The 26,392-nt window shown below is 48.6% G+C and overlaps 1 protein-coding gene across 4 annotated transcripts in view; it reads left to right on the forward strand.

Moving 5' to 3' along the window:
* The window catches only part of UBR4 (ubiquitin protein ligase E3 component n-recognin 4), a 179,538-nt gene that overhangs the window by 4,700 nt on the left and 148,446 nt on the right, over nucleotides 1-26,392 (forward strand). For all 4 annotated transcript variants that reach the window (XM_081954563.1, XM_081954560.1, XM_081954562.1 and 1 more), the window contains exons 2-24: nucleotides 1,532-1,629; nucleotides 2,538-2,641; nucleotides 3,247-3,376; nucleotides 3,469-3,608; nucleotides 4,566-4,668; nucleotides 5,800-5,941; nucleotides 7,832-7,956; nucleotides 9,965-10,089; nucleotides 10,324-10,383; nucleotides 10,508-10,698; nucleotides 10,901-11,000; nucleotides 11,479-11,616; nucleotides 12,052-12,166; nucleotides 12,511-12,698; nucleotides 12,808-12,967; nucleotides 15,279-15,367; nucleotides 17,025-17,194; nucleotides 19,042-19,324; nucleotides 20,314-20,446; nucleotides 21,141-21,220; nucleotides 23,572-23,700; nucleotides 23,830-24,012; nucleotides 24,995-25,117. In XM_081954563.1, the coding sequence (XP_081810689.1) occupies nucleotides 1,532-1,629; nucleotides 2,538-2,641; nucleotides 3,247-3,376; nucleotides 3,469-3,608; nucleotides 4,566-4,668; nucleotides 5,800-5,941; nucleotides 7,832-7,956; nucleotides 9,965-10,089; nucleotides 10,324-10,383; nucleotides 10,508-10,698; nucleotides 10,901-11,000; nucleotides 11,479-11,616; nucleotides 12,052-12,166; nucleotides 12,511-12,698; nucleotides 12,808-12,967; nucleotides 15,279-15,367; nucleotides 17,025-17,194; nucleotides 19,042-19,324; nucleotides 20,314-20,446; nucleotides 21,141-21,220; nucleotides 23,572-23,700; nucleotides 23,830-24,012; nucleotides 24,995-25,117 (3,109 nt within the window). The remainder of the gene's footprint in view (nucleotides 1-1,531; nucleotides 1,630-2,537; nucleotides 2,642-3,246; nucleotides 3,377-3,468; nucleotides 3,609-4,565; nucleotides 4,669-5,799; nucleotides 5,942-7,831; nucleotides 7,957-9,964; nucleotides 10,090-10,323; nucleotides 10,384-10,507; nucleotides 10,699-10,900; nucleotides 11,001-11,478; nucleotides 11,617-12,051; nucleotides 12,167-12,510; nucleotides 12,699-12,807; nucleotides 12,968-15,278; nucleotides 15,368-17,024; nucleotides 17,195-19,041; nucleotides 19,325-20,313; nucleotides 20,447-21,140; nucleotides 21,221-23,571; nucleotides 23,701-23,829; nucleotides 24,013-24,994; nucleotides 25,118-26,392) is intronic.

The following is a 26,392-nucleotide window of genomic DNA, read 5'->3' on the forward strand; positions in this document are numbered from 1 at the left end:
CAACAGCCTGCTTTGAAAAACTTCCCCTCTGCAAAGTTGCACAAACTCTTGTCTCTTTCTGGGTGGGATTGTCAGGTTTGTTTTTCAGGGCACGCGGAATAAATCACATGAGTCTAATAGTCAAGGTTTTGAAAAGACAAAAAAAATAGTAGCATGCAGCTGCAAGTATTGAAGGCGCTCTGTTCCTGTTTGCTCTTCCTTTGTGGGATACAACTCTTCACGGTTTATTTGCAAAATCCTCTTGGGCGTCTTGTGATCCTTGCCTTTAAGTTGCGTGGAATCATTTCAGGGCCTCAAAATAATGCAAGCCCACTGATGCCTGCAGCAATCCCTTCAGTGTTTCCGTGGGATCCGCGGGGATGACTTAGCTCGGATCTCAAAAGTGGTGTGGGTTGCTTTTGTTGGTTTGATCCAAGTTCATAATTCTGTCACGGTGCGGTCCCTCCTAAAATATCAATGCTTGAATGAAACTTTAGACCTGAGTCTGGTGCCCGAGTCAGATAAACAGAGGGGAGGCCCCTGGAATTCCTCAGCAGTTGATACTGAGACATAGATCTCTCTGTGCTTATCATCTGCTTCTTGATGGAACAAGTAATGTGCCAAAAAAAAGCCAACACAGTCCTAGGCTGCATCAACAGAGGGATAGAATCAAGATCACGTGAAGTGTTAATACCACTTTATAATGCCTTGGTAAGGCCACACTTGGAATACTGCATTCAGTTCTGGTCGCCACCATGTAAAAAAGATGTGGAGATCCTAGAAAGAGTGCAGAGAAGAGCAACAAAGAGGATTAGGGGACTGGAGGCTAAAACATATGAAGAACGGTTGCAGGAACTGGGTATGTCTAGTTTAATAGAAAGAAGGACTAGGAGAGACATGATAGCAGTGTTCCAATATCTCAGGGGTTGCCACAAAGAAGAGGGAGTCAAACTATTCTCCAAAGCACCTGAGGGTAGAACAAGAAGCAATGGGTGGAAACTAATCAAGGAGAGAAGCAACTTAGAACTGAGGAGAAATTTCCTGACAGTGAGAACAATTAATCAGTGGAACAGCTTGCCTCCAGAAGTTGTGAATGCCCCAACACTGGAAGTCTTTAAGAAGATGTTGGATAGCTATTTGTCTGAAACGGTATAGGGTTTCCTGCCTAGCAGGGGGTTGGACTAGAAGACCTCCAAGGTCCCTTCCAACTCTACTATTGTATTGTATTGTGTTCCAGACCACTGATGGCAGCTTCCTCATATGAAACACAGCAAAATATCCAATTCAGAAAATGACGATAGCTTAAGAGGTTCAGACTTAGAACCAGGATAAGCTTTCAAGCAGTCTCAGAGATTCCTTTTAGTCCCTGCTGGCTGATGCTCTGTCCTGTGGTTTTAAGCACCAGTACTTGCTGTATATCAGTAGCAAAACCCATCCAGAGACCAAAATCCCATCTTCCTTTTCACCTTCGATGCTCAGAGCTTCACAATGTTTATTTTAAGGGCGCCCAGCTCTCTGAGCCTTGCGTCTGTGCTTTTTCCCTCCTCTGCAGCGAGTCGGAAATCCTGCACCACGACAAGCAATACGAGCCTTTCTACTCCTCTTTTGTTGCGCTTGCAACGCACTACATCACCACGGTGTGTGGAGTAGGTGAGTGAGCGCGCTGGGACATTCTGCTGCGGACTGTCGTTCGCCAAGTTTTTAATGACGGTTCCCCCCCCTGGAATTCCGTGAGGAGCGTTTCCAAAACTGACTTAGAAGGCGGTTCGCAGAAGGGTTAGAAAGGACATAGCAGGAGGGGAGGGGCGTTTATCAACACCCAGAAAGGAGGAAGCAGAAAATGGTTTTTCAGATAGCTGTAGCAATAGCCCTTAGACTTATATACCGCTTCACACTGCGCTTTACAGCCCTCTCTAAGCAGTTTACAGAGTCAGCCTCATTGCCCCCAACAATCTGGGTCCTCATTTTACCCACCTTGAAAGGGTGGAAGGCTGAGTGAACTTGCAGCTGGTCAGGATCGAACTGTTGGCAGTGGTCAGAGTTAGCCTGCAATACTGCATTCTAACCACTGGAAGGGAGGGAAGGAAGGAAGAGCACTTAGACTTATATACCGCTTCATAGTGCTTTTACAGCCCTCTCTAAGCAGTTTACAGAGTCAGCCAATTGCCCCCAACAATTTGGGTCCTCATTTTACCCACCTCGGAAGGATGGAAGGCTGAGTCAACCTTGAGCCTGGTGGGATTTTAACTGCCAAATTGCAGGTAGCCGGCAGTCAGCAGAAGTAGCCTGCAGTACCACTGCGCCACCATGGCTCATTTATCCATAGGTTGGGGTAACATTCCGTTGCCTCTGATCCCGCTGAGTGGATCCTCTGAAGACCCAAAAGCCTCTGAATCTCCACCAGAGTCTCCACCAGAAATTAAAAGGAGGGGGGGGAGGCTACATTTCAAGGGAGGGGGATTCTTAGATCAGCTAAGGCAAGGACATGGCATTGCTTAAAAGCTCCCCCCCCCCCATCCTCAAACTCTCAAACTGACGTAACCACGTTGCCTTTTCAGTACCTCGGAACCAGCTGCAGTCTGTAGCAGCTGCCTGCAAAGTACTGATTGAATTCTCCCTGTTGCGACTTGAAAACCCAGATGAGGCCTGCGCTGTCTCACAGGTGAGGGGGGGGAGAGATGAGAGAGAAAGAGAGATACAGAGAGAGAAGGGGGGAGAGATGAGAGAGAAAGAGATACAGAGAGAGAAGGGGGGAGAGATGAGAGAGAAAGAGAGATACAGAGAGAGAAGGGGGGAGAGAGAAGGGGGGAGATGAGAGCGAAAGAGATACAGAGAGAGATCAGAGACAGAGAGAGATCAGAGAGAAAGAAAGATGAGAGAAAGAGACGAGAAAGAGAAAGATGAGAGAGAGAGACAAAGAGAAGGGGGGAGAGAAATGAGAGAGAGCGATCAGAGAGAGAGAAAGAGAGACAGTGGGGGAGAGGGGGAGAGAGAGGGGTGAGAGAAAGAGAGAGAGAGAGTCCCTTCTTCCCCGTTGGGGAGTTTCTGCATCATTTGCATGGGAGGCTCTTGGTTGAAGCTGACCCAGGATGCCGGGGTCTGGCTTGCGAGAGGTGAGCATCTCGTGCCTCTGAACTCACAGCAGAGGCCATGCTGGAGGGGTGGGGACTCTGGGAATTGATGCCTGCCCATCTGAGGTCTGCTCAGGTTTGGAAAGGTTTCTCTGAACTTTGCACCGCTCACCTTTCTTTTGAAATGCTTCCGTAGAAACATCTGATCCTGCTGATCAAGGGGCTGTGCACCGGCTGCAGCCGCCTGGACCGGACAGAGATCATCACTTTCACAGCAATGATGAAGTCGGCCAAGCTGCCCCAGACGGTGAAGACCCTCTCGGACGGTAAAGGCTCCCTCCCCGTGACATCTTCTGCCCCAACAAGGGCTGCTCCCCCACCTCCCACCTGACCCTCTGCTCCCGCTCCTCTTTTCCAGTGGAGGATCAGAAAGAGCTGGCTTCTCCCGTCAGGCCTGAACTGCGCCAGAAGGAGGTGCAGATGAACTTCCTCAATCAGCTGACCTCTGTCTTCAATCCCAAAATGGCCTTGTCGCCAATGACGACGCTGCAGGCTCAGGTGGGTTGTGGAAGGAAGAAGGTTGCCCGAGAAGGCTCGGGTTCCCTGGGGGAAATTGCTTCCCATCCTCCTTAGCGAGGAGGGGAGACCGGAGGGCCCCAGGGCTCCGTCTGGAGTTCTCGGGGAGCCTGTGAACCTCTGATGGCGGGAGATCATAGCTGTTCTGATCCAGCTCCCCAAACACGACAAACCCTTTGTAGTTAAATCAATGATTCATTTATTAGGAGTGCCGGCAGCCCCGGCAAAAAGTTTCTCTCTCTGTCTCACAGCAGGCTAACAAGTCTGTCCGGCAGGGAGATGACTAGTTGCCCGCCACATCTATTCATCTCCAACCCCTGCCTTTTATCCCCAGAGTTAGGGAGGGGCTGTCCTAGCAGCAGTGGCTCTTCCGTCCCAAGGACCGGCCCATAGATTTCTACTGCTCTCCTCTCCTCTGCCTTCTGCATATCAAGCACTGGACCCAGCTGTTCCTCTTCTTCCTCATCAGCCACCTCCAGACCTGGGGGCTGATGACTGTCTATCTGAGGGCTGATGGATAGCCCAGGCTCCTTGCCTTTTATCCCCAGAGTTAGGGAGGGGCTTTGCTAGCAGCAATGGCTCTTCCGTCCCAAGGACCGGCCCATAGATTTCCACTGCTCTCCTCTCCTCTGCCGTATGTGCATCTGCAATGAGGCACTGGACCCAGCTGTTCCTCCTCTTCCTCATCAGCCACCTCCAGACCTGGGGGCTGTTGACTCTCCAACTGAGGGTGGACAGACGGCCCAGGCTCCGCCTCCGTCTCTCTCTCTCTCTCTCTCTCTCTCTCTCTCTGTCACCTCCAGTTCCTCTTCCGCCTCGGAGCTCTCAGGTTGCCTCGATGCCGACCTGATTCCCACGCCGTCTTTTCTTCTGATTCGGCTGCTGGAGGGGCCAGTGGCTGACAGGCCACAACAAAATAACCCTTGGCTCTGCTTCTAGGGGGAAGGTGAAGGTGAAGAGCAGACCGCCGCGGACCAATCCTCTACGACCAAAACCAAGAGCATATTTGTTGCCCAGAACGTGGCCAGCTTGCAAGAACTCGGTAAGGAAAGGGGAGGGGCGCTTTGTCTTGCAGAGCTTCCCCCGTTTCCCAAGGCGTCATCTGGAGAACAGGGGGGGTGTTGGGACTGCATCCTTGCCATGACTGTGTTCTCAGGCCCAGCCGGCTGCATCGCGAGTTAGAACTACAATTCCTTTGAGGTGGTGTTGGAAGTGCAGATAGTCCCCAACTTAACGATGGTTCATTTAGAGATTGAAGTGAACAACAGCACGGGGGGGGGGGGGGGAAGCGACAGGACCATTTCTCACACCATTGCGGCATCCCCCGTGGCCATGTGATTAACATTCAGCTGCTGGGCAGCTTGACTCACATTTATGACGGTTGCAGTGTCCCCCTTTTGTGACCTTCAGACAAGCAAAGAGAATATTGCAGTTTTGGTCCCTACACTATAAAAAAGATGTTGAGACGCTAGAAAGAGTGCAGAGAAGAGCAACCAGGATGATGAGGGGACTGGAGGCTAAAACATACAATGAACAGTTGCAGGAACTGGGCCTGGCTAGTCCAGTGAAGAGAAGGACCAGGGGAGACAGGATAGCAGCCTTCCAATATTTGATGGGCTGCCACAGAGAGGAGGAAGGGGGTCAAGCTATTTTCCAAGGCACCTGAAGGCCAGAGAAGGAACAATGGATGGAAACTGACCAAGGAGAAATTCAACCTGGAAATAAGGAGGAATTTTCTGACCAGGAAAACCATCAACCCATGGATCAGAAGTTGCCTTTGGAAGTTGTGGAAACTTCATCCCTGGAGGCTTTCAAGAAGAGACTGAAAAAATGAAGGGTCTCTTGTTTGGACTAGATGACATATAAGGGCCTTTTCAACTCTGTTAATCTGTATTAAATTCTATGGGGAAGCCAGATTTACTTAACCGGGTTACTGAGTTAAGAACTGCAGCGATTCGCTTAACAAACGTGAAGAGAAAAGTCGTAAAACGGAGCGAAACTCACTTAAAGAATTCCTCACTTTGGCACCCTAAACATTGGGCTCAGTTGTGGTCATTACGTCTGCCTGTAATTTCTTGCCTCTTAGTTCCCCACGACCATTTGGCAGGCTCCTGCTGGGAACAAGACTCTTTAAGAGGCTAGTCCTCATCATTTGCTTCCCTTTTCAATGCAGGCGGTTCTGAAAAGCTGCTGCGCGTCTGCTTGAACCTCCCGTACTTCTTGCGCTACATTAACCGCTTCCAGGACGCCGTGTCAGCCAATTCCTTCTTCATCATGCCGGCTACTGTTGCTGATGCCACAGCGGTCCGTAACGGGTAAGCACCTGTCCTCTTTCTTCTGTGACTTCTTATGGTTCTCCCCCGCCCCATAGGTTCTGAGCAGAACTCAATCTCTTCCCCCCGCCCCCATGTTTTATTTATGTTATTTACCGTATTTTTCTGAGTATAAGACGCACCTAGCTTTTGGGGAGGAAACAAGAGAAAAAACATCTGCCTCTGCCTCCTTGCAACAAACAGCAAACAGTACAGACAATATACACTGTGGTGTTACATTTCATACTATACTTGTACAGATGATGTTAAAATTGAAAGAGGCTTTCTGGAAGTATAGTTATTCTCTGCTGTTTAAAAGAAGATACAATAGCACTGGGCCTCTTCAGATCAAACATTTATTTTAAAAAGCTTCTTCGTTTTGTTAAGCTGCCTAGAACAACAATAAAGCAGTCTTTAAAAAATGTCTAATAATTTGAATATTCTCTAGGCATTTATAGTTACTGACTTGCCTTCCTGCAGCAAACAGCCTGATTAGCACAAGAAAAAAAATTCTGCCTCTGCCTCCCAGCAATTTGCCTTGTGGAGCAAACAGCAAGTTTCACTTTCAGTTTAAGCGGGCCTCCTGATCATCAGCTGTTTCAGGCTGCAGGGATTGCTATAGCCTATTGCAGCCTTCGCAAGCCCCATTTTCCCAGTTTGCTGCAAGGAGGTAAATTGCTGGGAGGCAGAGGCCAAAGGGTGGGGGTCGGTGGGTGAGTGGGTCTACATTCAGTGTATAAGACGCACCCAAATTTTCACCCTCTTTTAGGGGGGGGGGGGGAAGGTGTGTCTTCTACTCCGAAAAATAAGGTATATTACTTTCCATTTCCACCGAACGGTGTGAGATCTGGGTTTTAGACAATCAAAATCCACATTGTTATAGTCATCACAATAATATTAACAATATAACTATATAGCAATGTAATTACAATAATACATAACATCTTCATCATCAAATTCTCTCCATATTAACATTTCCTCTTTTTTTTTAATATCTTCTCCTTTCTAACTTCTGTTTCTATTGTCTAGCCATTGGTAAAATACATCCCATGTCAAAAAAAATGTTAGTTTCTTCTTTATCCTTAATAATGAGTGTTAATCTGTCCATTTTTGCACATTCTAATATTTTCTTTATTATACTTCTCATCTGATAGTATTTCATCATTTTTCCATTGTTGCACAAATACAATTCTAGCTGCAATTAATATATTTACTGTGTATCCCCCAAAATAAGAAAGGGTCTTTTTTTTTTTTTGACTCCAGAAATAAGCACTTGGCCTTATTTTCGAGGAGGTCTTATTATTTTTGAGGTGCAGGAGGCGGCGAGTGTGGTCACTGCTGCTGTGTTGCAATATTTTGGGGGGCGGGCTTATTTTAGAGCATGCACTTAAAAGCCCGATTGGGCTTATTATCCAGGGAGTTCTTATTTTCAGGGAAACACGGTAAAGCCAGATAAATAGTCTTTTTATTATATTTTTGCGGTAGAATGCCCAACAAAAAATATCTCGGGATTTAAATCAATATGCTGCTTTATCATTTTTTCCAACCAAGTATGTATTTTTGTCCAAATTATTTTAGCTTTTGGGCAGGACCACCACATATGATAGTATGAACCTAGTGGTTGATTACACTTACAAGATTTGACAGATCTATCTTTATACATTTTGGCCAAAATTATTTTAGCTTTTGGGCAGGGCCACCACATATGATAGCATGAACCTAGTGGTTGATTACACTTACAAGATTTGGCACATCTATCTTTATACATTTTAGCCAATCTTGCCGGTACAAAGTGCCATCTATAAAACACTTTGTACAGACTTTCTTTATATGCAGTTGATACAGTCAAACTCGATTTCTTGACTCCCTTCCGTTTTCCCTCCACCTGTGCAGGTTCCATTCCCTGGTGATTGACGTCACCATGGCCCTGGACACGCTTTCCCTCCCCGTCCTGGAACCTCTGACCCCCTCCCGCTTGCAGGACGTGACCGTTCTTGCCCTCAGCTGCCTCTATGCAGGTGAATCCGTGTGACGCGGGAGCCAAGGCGAAATCCTGGGGGGAGAGAGACTGTTGTTTTGGGTTCCTACACTGGAAGGAAGGAGAAGGAGCTTCATGTGTTCCAGTAACAAAGGGGCAGGGAGAGCATGATGTTTCTTCCCCTCTGCTCCTCTTCTCCCTCTGTTTCCCATTGTCAGATCTTTGGGGAAGAGATTTTAATCTCCTTGAAGGGCTACCTGGGCTTACAATAAAAGCTCCCAAAGTCAGTTTGCTTTTAATAGCAATAACAGCCCTGACTTATACACCGCTTCACAGTGCTTTTACAGCCCTCTCTAGGAGGTTTACAGAGTCAGCCTATCGCCTCCAAGCAATCTGGGTCCTCATTTTTACCGAACTCGGAAGGCTGTGTCAACCTTGAGCCAGTTGGTCAGGATTGAACTCCAAACAGTGGGCAGAGTCAGCCTGCAATACTGCATTCTAGGAAGGGAGGAAGGAAGGGAGGAAGGAAGGAAGGAAGGAAGGAAGGAAGGAAGGAATAGCCCTTAGACTTATACACCGCTTCACAGTGCTTTTACAGCCCTCTCTAGGAGGTTTACAGAGTCAGCCTTTTTCCTCCAACAATCTGGGTCCTCATTTTTACCGAACTCGGAAGACTGTCAACCTTGAGCCAGTTGGTCAGGATTGAACTCCAGACAGTGGGCAGAGTCAGCCTGCAATACTGCGTTCTAGGAAGGAAGGAAGGAAGGAAGGAAGGAAGGAAGGAAGGAAGGAAGGAAGGAAGGAAGAAGGAAAAGGAAGGAAGGAAAAGGAAGGAAGGAAGGAAGGAATAGCCCTTAGACTTATACACCGCTTCACAGTGCTTTTACAGCCCTCTCTAGGAGGTTTACAGAGTCAGCCTTTTTCCTCCAACAATCTGGGTCCTCATTTTTACCGAACTCGGAAGGCTGTGTCAACCTTGAGCCAGTTGGTCAGGATTGAACTCCAGACAGTGGGCAGAGTCAGCTTGCAATACTGCGTTCTAGGAAGGAAGGAAGGAAGGAAGGAAGGAAGGAAGGAAGGAAGGAAGGAAGGAAGGAAAAGGAAGGAAAAAAGGAAGGAAAAAAGGAAGGAAAAAAGGAAGGAAAAAAGGAAGGAAAAAAGGAAGGAAAAAAGGAAGGAAAAAAGGAAGGAAAAAAGGAAGGAAAAAAGGAAGGAAAAAAGGAAGGAAAAAAGGAAGGAAAAAAGGAAGGAAAAAAGGAAGGAAAAAAGGAAGGAGAAAAGGAAGGAGAAAAGGAAGGAGAAAAGGAAGGAGAAAAGGAAGGAGAAAAGGAAGGAGAAAAGGAAGGAGAAAAGGAAGGAGAAAAGGAAGGAGAAAAGGAAGGAGAAAAGGAAGGAGAAAAGGAAGGAGAAAAGGAAGGAGAAAAGGAAGGAGAAAAGGAAGGAGAAAAGGAAGGAAAAGGAAGGAAAAGGAAGGAAAAGGAAGGAAAAGGAAGGAATAGGCCTTAGACTTATACACCGCTTCACAGTGCTTTTACAGCCCTCCCTAGGAGGTTTACAGAGTCAGCCTTTTTCCTCCAACAATCTGGGTCCTCATTTTTACCGAACTCGGAAGGCTGTGTCAACCTTGAGCCAGTTGGTCAGGATTGAACTCCAGACAGTGGGCAGAGTCAGCCTGCAATACTGCGTTCTAGGAAGGAAGGAAGGAAGGAAGGAAGGAAGGAAGGAAGGAAGGAAGGAAGGAGAAGGAAGGAAGGAAGCAAGGAAAGAAGGAAGAAAGGAAAGGGAAGGAGGGAAGGAAGGAATAGCCCTTAGACTTATACACCGCTTCACAGTGCTTTTACAGCCCTATCTAAGCAGTTTACAGAGTCAGCCTTTTTCCTCCAACAATCTGGGTCCTCATTTGACCCACCTCGGAAGGATGGAAGGTTGCCATGATGCAGAGGGGAGAGGCCTCTCACTCATCATACCCCATCACAGGATGAGACTCGAGGCCTTGAGTTGGTCCCTGTTGCTCTGGCTGACCCCCAGGATCCTTCCTCTCCCCCCAGGGGTCAGCGTGGCCACCTGCATGGCCATCCTACACGTGGGCACCACCCAGCAAGTCCGCACGGGCTCCACGAGCTCCAAAGAAGAGGACTACGAAAACGATGCTGCCATCATTGTACAGAAATGCGTGAGTCAGAAATGCCATCATTGTACAGAAATGCGATGCTGCCATCGTTGTACAGAAATGCACACACAGGATTGGGGGGGGGGGGGGAGGACCTGCAAGGAAAGCGTGAACTCCAGCTGAAGTTTTGCAGCCGCGAAATTCTCGAGGGCGTTGGGCTGGTATCGGACGGGCTTTGGTCCCTTTCGCGAGACCCTTTTATAAAAACAAGTAAAAAAAATCCATCTCTTTCCGCAGTTGGAAATCTACGACATGATCGGCCAAGCCATCAGCAGTTCCCGCCGGGCAGGTGGGGAGGTAAGAGCGAAAATGAGCCAAACATAAAATAAAATAAGCAATTCTCCTGTGCCGTCCTATGGAGCCTCAATCACAATGTGATGTGTGTGTGTTTCCCCCCCCCCCCCTTTTTCCGGGACTCCAGCATTACCAGAACTTCCAGCTCCTCGGGGCCTGGTGTCTGCTGAACAGCTTATTCCTCATCTTGAACCTCAGCCCCACCACCCTGGCCGATAAGGGCAAAGAGAAGGACCCCCTGGCAGCCCTTCGGGTCCGGGATATCATTGTGCGGTCCAAAGAGGGTGTGGGATCTCCGAAACTTGGACCTGGCAAAGGGTAGGTCTGGCCCTGAGTGGGGCGAGTCCTGGGGGGTAAGAAGAGACTTTTCCTTGCTGTTTCTTCTGCCTTTGGTGCTGGGGGTTAAAGCGTGGCGTGGAGAATGCAGCTTCCTTCCACGTCTTGCCCTCGGCCGAGAGATCCTTCCTGAGCTGATGCCCGCTCTCTCCTTTCCTCGCCTCCTTTCCTCCCCCTTCTGCAGGCATCAGGGGTTTGGCATCCTCTCCGTCGTCCTGGCCAATCACGCCATCAAGCTCCTCACTTTGCTCTTTCAAGACCTCCATGTGGAGGCCCTTCACAAGGTGAGTGCTTGACGAAGGGACAGGCAGGTCCTCAGAATTGCTCAAGGGTGGGTGGGTGTCCAGGTGTGATATCTTTTACCTTCCCGGGGAGGGACGCCGTGGCTCAGTGGTTAAGACACTGAGCTTGCCAATCAGAAAAGTCGGCAGTTCGGCGGTTCGAATCCCTAGCGCCGCGTAATGGAGGGAGCTCCTGCGACTTGTCCCAGTTTCTGCCAACCTAGCAGTTCAAAAGCACGTAAAAAATGCAAGTAGAAAAATAGGAACCACCTTTGGTGGGAAGGTCACAATGTTCTGTGCGCCTTCGGTGTTGATTCATGCCAGCCACATGACCACGGAGACGTCTTCGGACAGTGCTGGCTCTTCGGCTTTGAAACGGAGATGAGCACCGCCCATTAGAGTCGGGAACGACTAGCACAAATGTGCGAGGGGAACCTTTACCTTTTTATCCTCCCTGGGGGGGCTGGATTTCATTCTTCAGGGCTGGGACACAGACGGCCCTCCAGCCGCTCTGAATATCATGGCCCAGAGTACGTCGATCCAGAGGATTCAACGCTTGATCGAGTCGGTGCCTCTCGCCAACCTGCTGTTGACCTTGCTCTCCACGGCGTATCGGAAGGTGGGTGAGGGTCCCTTCTAGATGTCTCTGGGTGGTGGGAAATGAGCCCCCCCCCCTCCTTGGTTCTCTCTGCTTCGAGCCTTTTCCCATCGAGAGAAAAGAGATTGGCCACGGTGGGGCTTGAAGGGGAAGTTGTGGGTTTCCTGGCTTGTTCTCGGTGGTATGAATCTGCCCTGTGCGGGAGGGAGCGGGCTTTATCATTTGGGCACAGTGCGAACCCCACCCAGGGAAGAAGCAGAGTGACTGCCCTAGATTAGCAAGGAAGGATGGGTTGTTTTTAGGCTCTGCTTTTCCAAGGAGGGCAACATTAAGCTTTGTTCACCCTCACATCTGAGATTTGCTCCAGGGAGCGGTCATAAGGTTTGGGTGGGAGATACGCACTGGCTGGGCTTTTGTGACACCCCTTCCCCCACCCCCACCCCCTCCCTCTTTCAGGCTTGCGTCCTGCAGAGACAGCGGAAGGGGTCCATGAGCAGCAACGTCAGCGCCTCCACAGACTCCAACACCTACTACGAAGACGATTTCAGCAGCACGGAAGACAGCAGCCAAGGTGGGGGTGTGGGGGGAAGAGGAGGCTTCAGTGGGGAAGGTACGGCCCTGAATATAATGGATGGAAACTGACCAAGGAGAGATTCAGCCTAGAAACAAGTTGGAACTTTCTGACAGTGAGAGCAATCAACCCATGGAACAGAAGTTGTGGGAACTTCATCACTGGAGACTTTCAAGAAGAGGCTGGACTGCCATTTGTCAGAAATGGTGGAGGGTCTCTTGCTTGAGCAGGGGGTTGGACTAGATGACCTACAAGGTTCCTTCCAACTCTGTTAATCTGGAGAGGCCCTGAGCCGTGTTCCTGGCCCTTCAACTGTCTGACTTGCCCCTTTCCCCTCTTTTCAGACGACGACAGTGAGCCCATCCTTGGTCAGTGGTTCGAAGAGACCATCTCCCCCAGCAAGGAGAAGGTGGCTCCTCCTCCCCCTCCTCCCCCACCCCCTCTGGAGAGCTCCCCCCGGGTGAAGAGCCCCAACAAGCAGTCGGCAGGAGAAAACGGGAACATCCTGGCCAGTCGGAAAGACCCGGAATTGGTGAGCTACCCAGGACTCTGCCTCAAAGTCAAAGGTTCTGGGGCTGCCTTCCGCCTTTTTATTATTTTCCTTTTTTAATCGATGCATTTGTCTTTCTTTTTTCTTTCAGTTCTTAAACCTTGCCTCCAATATCCTCAACTTCCTAACGTCCTCCATGCTGGACTCGAAGAACAATTTCATTCGCAACTACCTGAGCGTCTCTCTGACGGAGCAGCACATGGCCACTCTGGCCAGCATCATCAAAGAAGTGGACAAGGACGGGCTCAAAGGTCAGGAAGGGGAGGGGGGGTCTCCCTCGCCCCCAACCCACACATTGAGCCTCGGAGGGTGGGGTAGACTGAGAAAAACGCGCTTGGGGCAGTCAAGCTCTTTCAGCAAGCGCAGCTCTGTGGTTCCCATTCTGGTGCTCCAGCATAGATAATCAATTCCTACCGTGTTTCTTTGAAAATAACACCCTGTCTTTTATATATATATTTCAAAACAAAGTTTTTTTTAATTTTTTTGTTACATATTTGATTTCTTTTATAAACAAGAGGGCTGCCCAGGTTTTCCCCCTTAACATCTTCTCATATACATAGTTCATTTTGCATTGCATTTCCAATTTCCCCTCCATTTAATTCCTCTTTCAGTATTCCGCTCTTTTCAGAGACAAAACAATCACCATAAATATCAGCCATTTTAATTTCTTTATATTCATTTTCCTCTTCGATTTTTAGGATTTTAACCACCACTTTTTCCATTTGATTAACATCTTCAACTTCTTCATCATATTTTGCTGTTAGGTGCACTAAGACTTCCAACTTCTTCTCTATCCTCTCACGTGTATCTGATAATTTCTGTATTTCTGAGAGTATCTTTTGCAGACTTAAAACTTCTTTCTGCTGTTGAAATTGTGCCATTATCTCCAGCTAACAAACACTGCTGCTCTAGCTTAGGAGGTTTTAACAGGATTAAGCATAGATTCACGATAACATTTCACCTTTCTCTGGTTAAAAATATACTTCAAAGGAACATTGTGTGCTTTTCTTCTTATCACTCTCTATAAACAAGCTGTGAGACCTTGAAGTGCCAAACCAGGATAATCAGTGAAAAAAAGTGTTTCGTTTCCAATAAACAAACCTCCAGTCTCCGAGTAGCAGTGTTAACAATGTTACAATTTCTTTGTTACTTTTTGTATCTTTTTTGTATTTCAAGTTAAAAAAAAAAAAAAGTCCGATTCTTAAATGAGTTAGAAAAACACCCACAGTAATGAAAGAGGAGAATTTTAGTCCATAGATTACAGAGAATAGTAAAAGAAAAAGAAATAGAAGAAGGAAACTTAATCCATTCGTTTTAAAAGGCTTGCATAAATTCCATCCGTGAAGATAGCATTTAAAAAGTAAGATAACCCACTGTCCAAAACCAGTCCAAATTTAATTCCGCCGCTTATTTCTTCTGTTCTCCAATTTAAATTAATTTTAAGTTTTTTTATAGGCAGTCACTTTTAAAACAGTAAAAATTCTTCACCAGCTGGAAACACTTTCTCTTTCCATATCCTTCCGTTTTGGAGCCGCCCCGACTTCATCAGCCAAATGGCTGGATTTTTTGTCACCTGCTTGAAGAGCTTCTCTTGGATCAATCAGGGACTTTGCGATGTCCCTGAGATCAGCAAGATGTATTCTTCCTGTTCACCGTCTCTGCGGGACGGTTTAGGTCCGTTTGGACCACCCAGCGGCAAAAGTATCGACAGCGATCTCAGAGCATTGAGATCGCACGTCGTGTCGTCGCGACTTCGGCTCCTCCCTCCCAGCACCAGAGTTCAAAGGCCTCCATTCTTTGGCGCTCAGCATTTCTTATGGTCCAACATGCACAACCATCCATTGCAACTGGGAAAACCACAGCCTTGACTAGATGCCCTTTTGTTGGCAGGGTGATGTCTCTGCTTTTTAATCTGCTGTCTAGATTTGCCATAGCTTTCCTCTCCAGGAGCAAGCGTCTTTTAATTTCTTGTCTGTAGTCCCCATTGTGGTGATCTTGGAGCCCAGGAAAATAAAATCAGTCACTCCCTCCATTTCTTCCCCATCTATTTGCCAGAAATTAATAGGACCGGATGCCATGACCTTAGTTTTTTCTTTATGCTGATTTTCAAGCCAACTTTTGCACTCTCCTCCTTCACCCGCCTGAAGAGGCTCTTTAGTTCCTCTTCGCCTTCTGCCATGAGAGTGGTATCATCTGCATAGCTGAGGTTGTTGATATTTCTCACGGCAATCTTAATTCCAATTTGCGATTCAGCTAGCCCTGCCTTCCTCATGATGTGCTTTCCCAGGTTAGATGACCGCTAAATGGCTGAAAAGTCTAGGACAGTTTCCACCTCTCGGAGTTTGGCAGGGACGAGCTGGATGGGAAACTAAATTCATGGAGGTTGCAGTAGAGGCCAAGAAGGGGAGGGGGGCAGAAGGAGGTAGCCTCCCCTAGGAGGAAGAGATGGGCTGCTGGGTTTCCTTCTCACCCAAGAAGGGACCCATGGGAAGATCCTGCCTTGGAGTTCTTGGGAAGGTTGGCGGGGGGAGGCCTCACCTGGTGACTCTTGTGCTCCTGCAGGGACCTCCGAAGAAGAAGAGTTTGCGGCTGCGCTGTACCATTTCAACCATTCCTTGGTGACCTCTGACCTCCAGTCTCCGACCTTGCAGGTGAGTCTGGCTCTCTAGTCTGGGAGGAGTATTTGTCAGTTAAACTGCCAATTATTAGGAATAATAAGTAGGAAATCTCCATCGTGTTCTCATTTTGAGCTCCTCCGTTGCTGCGTTGAAAAGCAGATGAGTTTGGACCTTTCCCTTTATTTAAACCGGGCCAACAATCCAGTGTGAAGTCTGTGTAGTTAAACAAAGGGGTCCCTGATCCTCTCTGAGCTTGGTAGTTTTCTGGCAGACATGACCCAAACTAGGTAACATCATCAGTTGCTAGAAGGAAGTGGGATTTGCAGGGAGGAGGAGAAGGGGTGGAGCAGAGGTGGGATTCAGACAGTTCTGACCGGTTCTGGCGAACCGGTAGCGGAAATTTTGAGTAGTTCGGAGAACTGGCAAATACCACTTCTGGCTGGCCATGCCCCCATCTATTCGCTGCCTTCTGAGTCCCAGCTGATCGGCTGGGCCTTCTTCTGTTGCCCTGCAGAAGAAGCTGGAAAGCAGGTTAGTGGGGTGGGGAGGGAATGGGGATTTTATAGTATCCTTCCCCTGGAGTGGGGTGGAAATGGGGATTTTGCAGTAACCTTCCCCTGCCAAGCCACACCCACCAAGCCACGCCACACCCACAAAACCGGTAGTAAAATTTTTTGAATCCCAACACTGATTGAGGAGGAGGACTGGGTGGTCCTTGGTGCTCTCTGAGCTTGGTGCTTTTCTGGCAGACGTTTCATGACCCTAACTACGTAACGTCATCAGTGCTAGAAAGGACAATATATAAATCGCAAACCACACTCCTTTTTTTTTTTACACTGATGATGTTACCTAGTTGAGTCATGAAACATCTGCAAGGAAACAACCAAGGTCAGAGGGCACCAGGGACCCTTCATTTCAACCCATTTCAATATCCTCCTTTATTGTAGTTAAAAAAGGGAGTGGCTTAGAGGCAGAGCTCTCACCTCACAATCAGAGGGGTCTGAGTTCGATGCTAGGTAGAGGCAGATATTTCTCTTTCTGGGCACATTGAGAATATATCTAGAATAGAATAACAGAGCTGGAAGGGATCTTGAAGGTCTTCTAGTCCAACCTCCTGCTTAGGCAGGAAACCCTACCCCACTTCAGGCAAATGGTTACCCAACATCTTAAAAGTGTCTATTGATCACAACTTCTGGAAGCAAGTTGCTCCACTGATTAATTGTTCTAACTGTCAGGAAATTTCTCCTTAGTTCTAGGTTGCTTCTCTTCTTGATTAGTTTTCACCCATTGCTTCTTGTTCTGCCCTCAGGTGCTTTGGAGAATAGCTTGACTTCCTCTTCTTTGTGGCAGCCCCTGAGATACCACAACACTGCTATCATGTCTCCCCTAGTCCTTCTTTTCATTCAACTAGACATACCCAGTTCCTACAACTGTTCTTCATCTGCTGAACAAAACTCCATATTGGCGACATGAAGGGCATCTGGCCATTAAAACACTGCTAGCTCCATTCAATTGCCCAGACTCCACCCCATAAGGGATTATGTGGCAGTGAAAAGATGATGATGATTGTAGTTAAACAAGGTTCAAATACTTATAGTAGGCCGTGTTTTTTTTTTAAGTATATCACTTGTGACTGACAGATCTGCTCCCCTCCAATCTTTCAACACATATCATGGTTGTCTTTTGCCAGAACATTCTCCTGCAGCAGCTTGGGGTGTCTCCTTTCTCTGAAGGGCCGTGGCCTCTCTACATCCACCCCCAGAGCTTGTCCGTGCTGTCCCGTTTCCTCCTCATCTGGCAGCATAAAGCCAGCACCCAGACGGACCCGGATGTCCCAGAGTGTCTGAATGTGTGGGAGAGGTAGGAGAAAGTCTTTGAGAATGCACTGAACTCTTCCAGTCAGACGATCCGTGGTCAACAATTTCATAACTCTAGGCTAATGGGCAAAGTTAACCCATGCTTGGATTCTCCTCGCAATGCACATAGAAGGACCGTTCAGATAAGTCAACAGTCAATTCACAGCTTTGGCCGGTCACACCAAATTCAGAGTGTTTTCAGTCTAGTTGTGATGGATAATTGTTGCACAGTTACCGTATCTTTTGGACTATAAGACGCACCCCCACCCCTATGCAAAAGTGGGTAGAAATGCCTGTGCATTTTATTCATTATAGAGTGAATGCTGCTGCAGCCTTGCCCACCTGCCGGCCTCTGCCTCCTTGCAGCAAACAGCCAACAGCCTGGTCAGCTTCAGCACGGCCTGATTTAGCACGAGCAGCTGATTGGCGGTTGGATCGGCCTCCCAGAATACTGCCGATCAGCTGTTCCAGGCTGCGGGATCGCTGCCGTCGCTGCCTCCATTTTCGGCCTCTGTACGTCTTGTTTTCTGCATGTCCTGTTCAGCTGCAATAGGCAGTGGGGAATGGCCCCAAAACGGGATGCGCAGAGGCCAAAAAATGGGACGCAGGGAGGCCGAAAACAGGATGCGCGGAGGCTGAAAATGGGGTACAGGGGGCAGCGATAGGTGGCGGCGATCCCTGCAGCCTGGAAGAGCTGATCGGCGGTATTCCCGGAAGGGCAATCCAATCGCCAGTTAACTGCTTGTGCTAAATCAGACTGTGCTGAAGCTGACCAGGCTGTTCTCCTGTGCGCTGCTTGGAGAATCCAAGCATGGGTAAAATTCAGCCTATTACCTCGAGACTGAGTTGAAAAAAGTCTTGTCTCTTATCCTCTGGAAGCCAGTTTTTTAACTCAGTCTAGCCATGTGCTGAAGCTGACCAGGATGTTTGCTGTCTGCTGCAAAGAGGCAAATTGATGGGAGGCAGAGGCGGATTTTTTTTCTTGTTTTCCTCCCCCAAAAGCTAGATGCCTCTTACAGTCCCAAAAATACGGTATATCTAAAATGATATCCTGATTACACAGGTAACACTAAGGTGTAAGAGCTGCTGTTTATAGATTTTTTTCCTTCTTTCCTTCCTGAATGTTTCCCTCCCTCCCTTCTTCCCATTCCTTCTTCCCTTCCTCTATCCCCTTCCTTCCTTCTTCTCATTCCTTCCTTCCTCCCTCCTTCCCCTTCCTTCCCATTCCCTCTCTTCTTCCCATTCCTCCCTCCCTCCCTTCTTCCCATTCCTTGTTCCCTTCCTCTCTCTCCTTCCTTCCTTCCTTCTTCCCATCCCTCCCTCCCTTCCTGAATCTCTCTCTCCTCCCTTCCTTCTTCTCATTCCTCCCTTCCTCCCTCCTTCCCCTTCCTTCCCATTCCCTCTCTTCTTCCCATTCCTCCCTCCCTCCCTTCTTCCCTTTCCTTGTTCCCTTCCTCTCTCTCCTTCCTTCCTTCCTTCCTTCCTTCTTCCCATCCCTCCCTGAATCTCTCTTTCCTCCCTTCCTTCTTCTCATTCCTCCCTTCCTCCCTCCTTCCCCTTCCCTCTCTTCTTCCCATTCCTCCCTCCCTTCTTCCCTTTCCTTGTTCCTTTCCTCTCTCTCCTTCCTTCTTCCCATCCCTCCCTCCCTTCCTGAATCTCTCCTCCCTTCCTTCTTCTCATTCCTCCCTTCCTCCCTCCCCTTCCTTCCCATTCCTTCCTCTCTTCTTCCCATTCCTCCCACCCTCCTTCCCTCCCACCCTCCTTCCCATTCCTTCCTCTCTCCTCTTCCTCCCTCCCTCCCTCCCTCCCTCCCTCCCTTCCTGAATCTTTCTATACCCCCCTCCCTCCCAGGTTTGTGGGCACTTTGAAGCATAATGCCCTGCAGGGGATTCTTCCCGGTGACACAGAGGACCTCAACGTGGAGCACCTCCAGCTCCTGCTGCTCATCTTCCACAGCTTCTCCGAAAAGGGCCGGCGGTCCATCCTGACCCTCTGCGTCCAGACCATCCTGGACGTGACAGCCAACCTGGACTCCCAACTCCGATGCGTCCCTCTCCTGCTGGCCCGCCTACTCTTGGTCTTCGACTACCTGCTTCACCAGTACTCAAAGGCCCCCGTGTATTTATTTGAGCAGGTGTGTGGCGAATCCACGGAGGCAGGAGGGGGGTGGGGGGAGAGAATGCCCAACTCACACATCGGCTTGTCAATCAAGGTTTTCTTTGGGAGCCAGTCCATCCTTTTTTTTTTCCCCAAAAATTTTTTATTGGTTTTTATACATATATGGGGAAAGGTAAGGGGATATACAAAAATTTTGGGCACCTCCCACACTAGTGATAGAAATCCATCCAAAACTCACAATTTTTACAATCTTAAAAACAAGATATAAAAGATAAGCAGAAAACAAGGTCTCATTCTATATTGTCAACCATGTGTTCATTCATTTTCCTTTGTCACTTTCTAGAATATCACCAATTGCTATTATTTCAATTACTTTTATTTTTGTGATCTGAGCCTTTTCGATATTGCTCCTTCCTCCCTGTCCCCAGAGGAAGCCTCAGCCCCCCCCCTTCTTGTCTTGCACCTTACTGTCCCTTCCACTACCCTCGCTGTGTTCGTCCTCTGGGAGGGGAAAATGCTTTTTGATGAAGGCTTCCGCCTCCTGCACTGTATTAATTCTAATCCTGTTTCCCTCCCAGAAGATCAACATTCCCTCTGGCAACAACCATCTAAACCAGATCCCTTTATTGTATAATTTCTTTGATAAGGAGGAATACTTCCTCCTTAGGAGTCAGTCCATCCTTTGAATGCTCTCTTAGGTACCTAGAGATGGCTTAATCACCAAAGTTCAGACTGAAAAAATTGATTTATTGGCTTGGTTCCTGCTTTGCTTTTGTTCTCCGTTGTGCCTCCCTGTTTTCAGACCCAAATCACAGAGGAAAAACATCCCAAAATGAGCCAATAACTTCCTTGCTTTCTTCTCTCTCTCCCTCTCTCTTTTTCTTTGAACAAGGAGCCATTCCGATAAATCACAGTCAACCAGTGTAGAAAAAAAAAAGTCTTCTCCTTTTGGAATTTACTCTGCTGCCCCATATTTATTTTCTGTTGTCTCTTTGTGTTCTCCAGGTCCAGTACAACCTCTTAACCCCTCCAATGGCTTGGGCCGGCGTGAGCCAGGAGGGCAGCCGACCGGCCTGTTCCCCACTTTATCATGGCTTCAAGGAAGTGGAAGAAAACTGGGCCAAGCACTGTCCCTCTGGTACGGAAGGGCTGCCGAAGAAGAACCGTAGGATTAGGCCCCTGAAACACCTTGGAGGAACTGTCTGTCCTTTAGGCGGGGCCTAAAGGACAGACAGATAGCAGGGCCCCTGAGAATCCTCTCCCTCCCTGGAGACTCCTGGAGACCCCAGGTGTAGAACTTAGCTCCCATCTGGCCCTTTGGAGAGGGGGACATTCTTAGCCCAAGGTTTCCAGGAAGGAGAGTAGGCTGGACGTGGTTACTGGCCCAAGGGGTGTGTGTTTGTGTGTGTGTGTGTGTGCATTCCTCTCGGAAATTTAAAACCTCGTACACGTTTTCCTACTGGGACGTGATGGCTCAGTGGCTAAGACGCTGAGCTTGTCGATCAGAAAGGTCGGCGGTTTGAACCCCTAGCGCCGCGTCATGGAGTGAGCTCCCGTGACTTGTCCCAGCTTCTGCCAACCTAGCAGTTCGAAAGCATGTTAAAAATGCAAGTAGACAAATAGGAACCACCTTTGGTGGGAAGGGAACAGCGTTCTGTGCGCCTTCGGCGTTGAGTCATGCCGGCCACGTGACCACGGAGACTTCTTCGGACAGCGCTGGCTCTTCGGCTTTGAAACGGAGATGAGCAGCGCCCCCTAGAGTTGGGAACACGACTAGCACATATGTGCAAAGGGGGAACCTTTACCTTTACACGGCTTCCTCTTTCTTCCAGACGCTGCCCCCCAGCCGCGCTTCTACTGCATTCTCTCCCCCGAAGCATCTGAAGACGACTTGAACCGCCTCGATAGCACGGTAACGTGATTCTTTCTTTAAACCTTTCATCCCTTCTGAATGAACAAACACACACACACACACACACACACACACACGCCTCATGCATTCTCCGGGAAAGGATTTAAGGTAAGGAAAGGCTGCAAGGAGATTGTCTGCTCCACCCTGAGGATCATCTTCGGGGGGGCGAGGGGGATGGTGGCCGGTGGGTCCACTGCAGAGCAGATCAAGCCCTTTAGTCCCCAACCCTGTTTGTTTGTTTGTTTGTTTTATTGGATTTATATGCCGCCCTTCTTCCAAAGGACTCAGGGCGGCGTACAGCATTAAAAAACACATATTACAAAAGTTAAAAGGAAATTAGAAACAATCCAAAAAACAAACCCAAACCCTGCTGTTCCATGGAACGGCACCAGTTCACGGCATGCCAAAAAACGGTCAGTGCAAACAAGCAAAGCCCCATCCATGGGATGCAGGTAGCGCACGAACCCCCTACCCCCCCTCCAGTCCACAGAAAAGCCTCTCTTCACGGAATCAGTCTTTGGTGCCCTGAAGATTGGGGTGGGTGGATGGGGGGGCTGCTGCTGTAGTCTAGAGCTTCCTGCGGGAAAATTAGATTAGGCAGGTGTGCAGTCCCTTATGATGCCAAATTTGGACCAGGTGCCACATGGTAGGCTGGCAAATTTTCCTGGACTGCCACTCGCTGTCCCTTGGCAAATTCATGCGTCTGTCTTCTCATTGTCAGGAGAAGAGGCACGGGATTTTCTCCTGATTGGAGAACCCTTTGTCTGAAATGGGATAGTTTTTCCTGCTTCAGCAAAGGGGGGATTGGACTAGAAGACCTCCAAGGTCACTCCCAAATCTTTTATTCTGCTCTTTTCTGAATTGCACAGAGGTTTTGCCCTTGAAGTGGGTGGGGGGAGCAAGGCAGCGAGAGCCACCGATTCTGCGGGTCCAGGTAGTCCTCAACGTAAAGCCACTCGTTTAGTGACCAACCGAAGTCGGGACAAAAGTGATTTATGACTGGTTTCCACACTTCCGAACCATTGCGGGGTCATATCAGAATTTGAGCCCTTGATAACTGGCATCTTTTTATAATAGTCACAGCCTTCCAGGATCCCCTGATCACCGTTGGTAACCTTTCCAGCCAGCATTCAACAAGCAAAGTCAATAGGGGAAGCTGGATTTGCTTAATAACCACACAATTCACAACAACCCCAGTGATTCTCTTAACAACTGGGGCCATATCCCCAACCCCCCTTACTCTTAATAGCCACCTTGCTCAGCAGTGGGAATTTCGGGCTCAATTAGTTTGTAAGCCGAGGTCGTTCAGTACTGGCCACATGGCCAGGGTTTAATCCAGGGGTAGTCAACGTTTTTACACCTACCGCCTACTTTTGTATCTCTTGTTAGTAGTAAAGTTTTCTAACCGCCCACCGGTTCCACAGTAATGGTGATTTATAAAGTAGGGAAGGAACTTTACTTTATCAAATTTATAAAGCAGAGTTACAGCAAACCCCTACCGCCCGCCATGAAAGCTGGACCAACGCCCACTAGTGGGAGGTAGGGACCAGGTTGACTACCACTGGTTTAATCCAATAATATCTCTGCTTCCAGAGAAAGTGGTGGTTTGGCTTAGAGGCGGAGCTCTCACCTCACAATCAGGAGGCAGCGAATTCGGTCCTTAGGTAGAAGCAGATATTTCTCTCTCTGGGCACAATGAGAATATATCTGCTGAACAAAACTCTGCAATGGCAACAGGAAAGGCATCTGGCCAGTAAACACTCTGCTAGCTCCATTTAGTTGCCCAGACTCCACCCTGCAAGGGGTTATGTGGTCATTAAAAGATGATGGTGATGATGATCTCTTCTTCCAGCGGCCCCCACCTCCCGACCCCCACCCTAAGCTAGAGTTTCAACTCTGTATTTCTCTGGAAAGCTGCCTTTCCTATTCTCCCCCCAGTGAAGAGGGAGGGAGACAGTGGTGGAATACGACCGATACGCCCCCGGTACGGGCATTCCAGTGCCTGCTGGGAGCACTGGGTACCGTTCCGGTACAGTGCTCCGGAGGGCCCACCTGCTCGCCCGCCCTCCTTACCTGTAATTGAGCTGATTGGGGCTTTTGCGCACAGAGTGTACGGCGAGCAGCTGAAGTGTCACAGGCGATTAGTATGCATGCACATGGTAGACGCCGAGCCCCGTTGCAGCGTACCAGTTGCAGCGGGATTCGGAACCCACCACCGGAGGGAGAGAGAGAGACGGGGGGAGGTAGGGGGGGACGGGACAGTCTGGTTTATTCAGAGTTGAGTGGGACCTGGGTCAGCAAAGGGGAAGAACAATTCCGGAGCAGTTCAAGAAGGGCCACTTCCCTTTCAGGTGTGCGAAGTTTTGTTCTCCAAGGCCATGAAATACGACGAGCTCTACTCCGCCCTGGCCTCGCTGCTGGCCGCCGGCTCCCAGTTTGACACCCTCCGGCGGAAGGAGAACAAAAACGTCACCGCCTTGGTGAGGACAACTCCGTGGGGGCCCCTTAAGGGACAGGGGAACACCTCGGGTCCCGGTGTCGGAAAGACCGGCTGACCTGGCCACTTGCCTCTGTCTCTGTCTCTCTCTCTCTCTCTCTCTCTCTCGCAGGAGGCCTGCGCGCTTCAGTACTACTTCCTGATTCTCTGGCGGGTCCTGGGCCTCCTCCCCCCGTCCAAGAGCTACATGAACCAGCTGGCCATGAACAGCCCGGAGATGCGGGAATGTGACATCCTCCACACCCTCCGCTGGTCTTCCCGCCTCCACATCCCCTCCTATGTCAACTGGATCAAGGTAACTGCTCCTGTGGGCTGGGCAAGGGAGTATGGGGTGCTCGAAAGTACAGGTACCGTATTTTTCTGTGTATAAGACGCTACTTTTTCTTTAAAATATTTACTTGAAAATACAGGGGCGTCTTATACACCGGGGGGGGGAGGGGAGAGGAGAAGGTGTGGCCCATCCTCGTCCTCTAGCTCCGCTGCACATGCCGGACGAGCCTCTACCTTATATGCAGCTCTATCCTTCCTCTCTATTGTAGTTGTTTCCTGGATGACATTGCCACTCTAGGTTTCATCTCTATTGTTCCTGTGATGCTTTTGCTGTTCTTCTTGTATTACTCACTCTAATTCTGTACAGCAATGGCTTGTAGTGTGCTTACTTACTCTACATGGAACGTGGAGGCATCCTATACAGGGGTGGGGGGGCGTCTTATAGACAGAAAAATACAGTCGTTTTCAACTTATAACAGTTCGTTTAGTGACTGAAGTTACAATGACACTGAAAAAAAGGATCGCCCATGGTCACCTGATACACGTTCGGATGTCCTTGTTCACCAACTCACAATTACGATGGTCGCAGCGTTCCCGGGGACTGCATTGATCCCCTCTTGCGACCGTCTGACAAGCCCAAGCCAGATTCACTAAACAACCCTGCTGCTAATTTAGCCACCGCAGCGATTCGCTTAACAAACGTGGCAAGCAAAGTCGTAAAAAGGGTGCAGGGCTCACTTAGCAAATGTCTCACTTGGCAACATACAAATGTTGGGCTCCATTGTGGTCGTAAGTCAGAGGACTCCCTATGTCCAGTGGTGGTAAATGGCCGTTGGTAAATCAAGAGACGGGCTGGGCTGAGATTATTTTTCTCCAGATGGGACTCACTCCAGGGTTTTACCAGAACGTAGTTCCTCACACTCTGCCTTTCTTCTTCTCTTCGGCCTATCTTGTCTTTTCATTTAATTTTTTTTTAAAATCTACTTTTTCTCGGACTTCCCTCTTAGGACCACCTCATCAAACAAGGGATGAAAACCGAGCACGCCGCTTCCCTGGTCGAGCTGACTTCGGCCAAATGCAGCTCCGTCAAGTACGACGTGGAGATTGCGGAGGAGTATTTCGCCAGGCAGGTGCGTTCAGGCCCCGGGAATTGTCGAATCAAAGACAACGTTTTCGCCTTCTTATTTCTTTATTTGCCGCCTGACCTCTGCGGAGGCTGTGCGGTCAGCGATAGACAACATTCTGCCTTCTGATCTGGGTAGAAAAAGCAGGATTTCATCTCAATAGAGCCGCGGTGGCACAATGGTTAGAATGCCATATTGCAGGCAAACTCTGCCCGCTGCCAGCAGTTCGATTCTGACTGGCTCAAGCTTGACTCAGCCTTTTGTCTTTCTGAGGTCGGTAAAATGAGGATCCAGGTTGTTGGGGGCAAGAGGCTGACTCTGTCAACTGTTTAGAGAGGGCTGTAAAAGCAACTATAAGTCTTAAGTGCTATTGCCATTACTAGAGGCACAGAATAGCCAATGGAATGGTATCTCCCAGAGGAGTGCTTCCCAAGCTTGGCAACTTGAAGAGGGTAAGTAATTAAGCTCCCCATTAGGAGAGCGAGTATGCAGAGAAGCGTAATGAGAGTGATATGGAATAACACGGACAAACCAGCATACAGAGACACTGAATAGTATAAAAATATAGTAATTTACTATGTAGAAATATAGAAGTATTCAGAGTTCGGTTTACAGTCCAAGTCATACACGGTTCAGTAATTCAGTTATCAATATTCAGTCTAGCACACAAAGTAGCTAACAGTAACAAACCACAATACCTCAAAATACCGACCAGCTTCTAACAAAACAGAGAGAGAGAGCTAACAACCATTCTGGCTCCCTCTTATAGCTGCTTGAGGTAACAAGCCAATTACATGTCTTAAGCATTTAAAGTAACAGTACAGTAATCATAGCATATATACATTGCCAAGTCAAGCCTAGGGTTACATCCCTAACAGGATGGACTTCAACTCCCAGAATTCGCTAGCCAGCACAACCACAGCTAATCTGGGAGTTGAAGTCCAGCTCATGTCAGGGTTCCAAATAGCATCAAAAATTAAATCATAGTCCAAGGCAAAGGATTCCTCAAAGTTCCAATTTATTAAGAGAGCCATGTTGGCACATCTGGGAAAACCCGAATCTGAAAGCTTCCTGTTTTTTTCCACCCAGTTGAAAGTTCAAGATCTTGCCCCCACACCCACAAGCCCATCTCCCAACTGCCATGCTGGCAGTTCCACCCATCCATTTCCGGTCAGGTGCAGAGGTGCAGAGACAAAGGATGACCTTGGCTTTCTAGAAAGAATTTCGTTATGGCTGCATAGCATCTCACTCCGTACAATCCCCACTCCTCTTTTCCCACAA

This window comes from Natrix helvetica (assembly GCF_964273705.1).
Source record: "Natrix helvetica genome assembly, chromosome: 5".
Lineage (NCBI taxonomy): Eukaryota > Metazoa > Chordata > Lepidosauria > Squamata > Natricidae > Natrix > Natrix helvetica.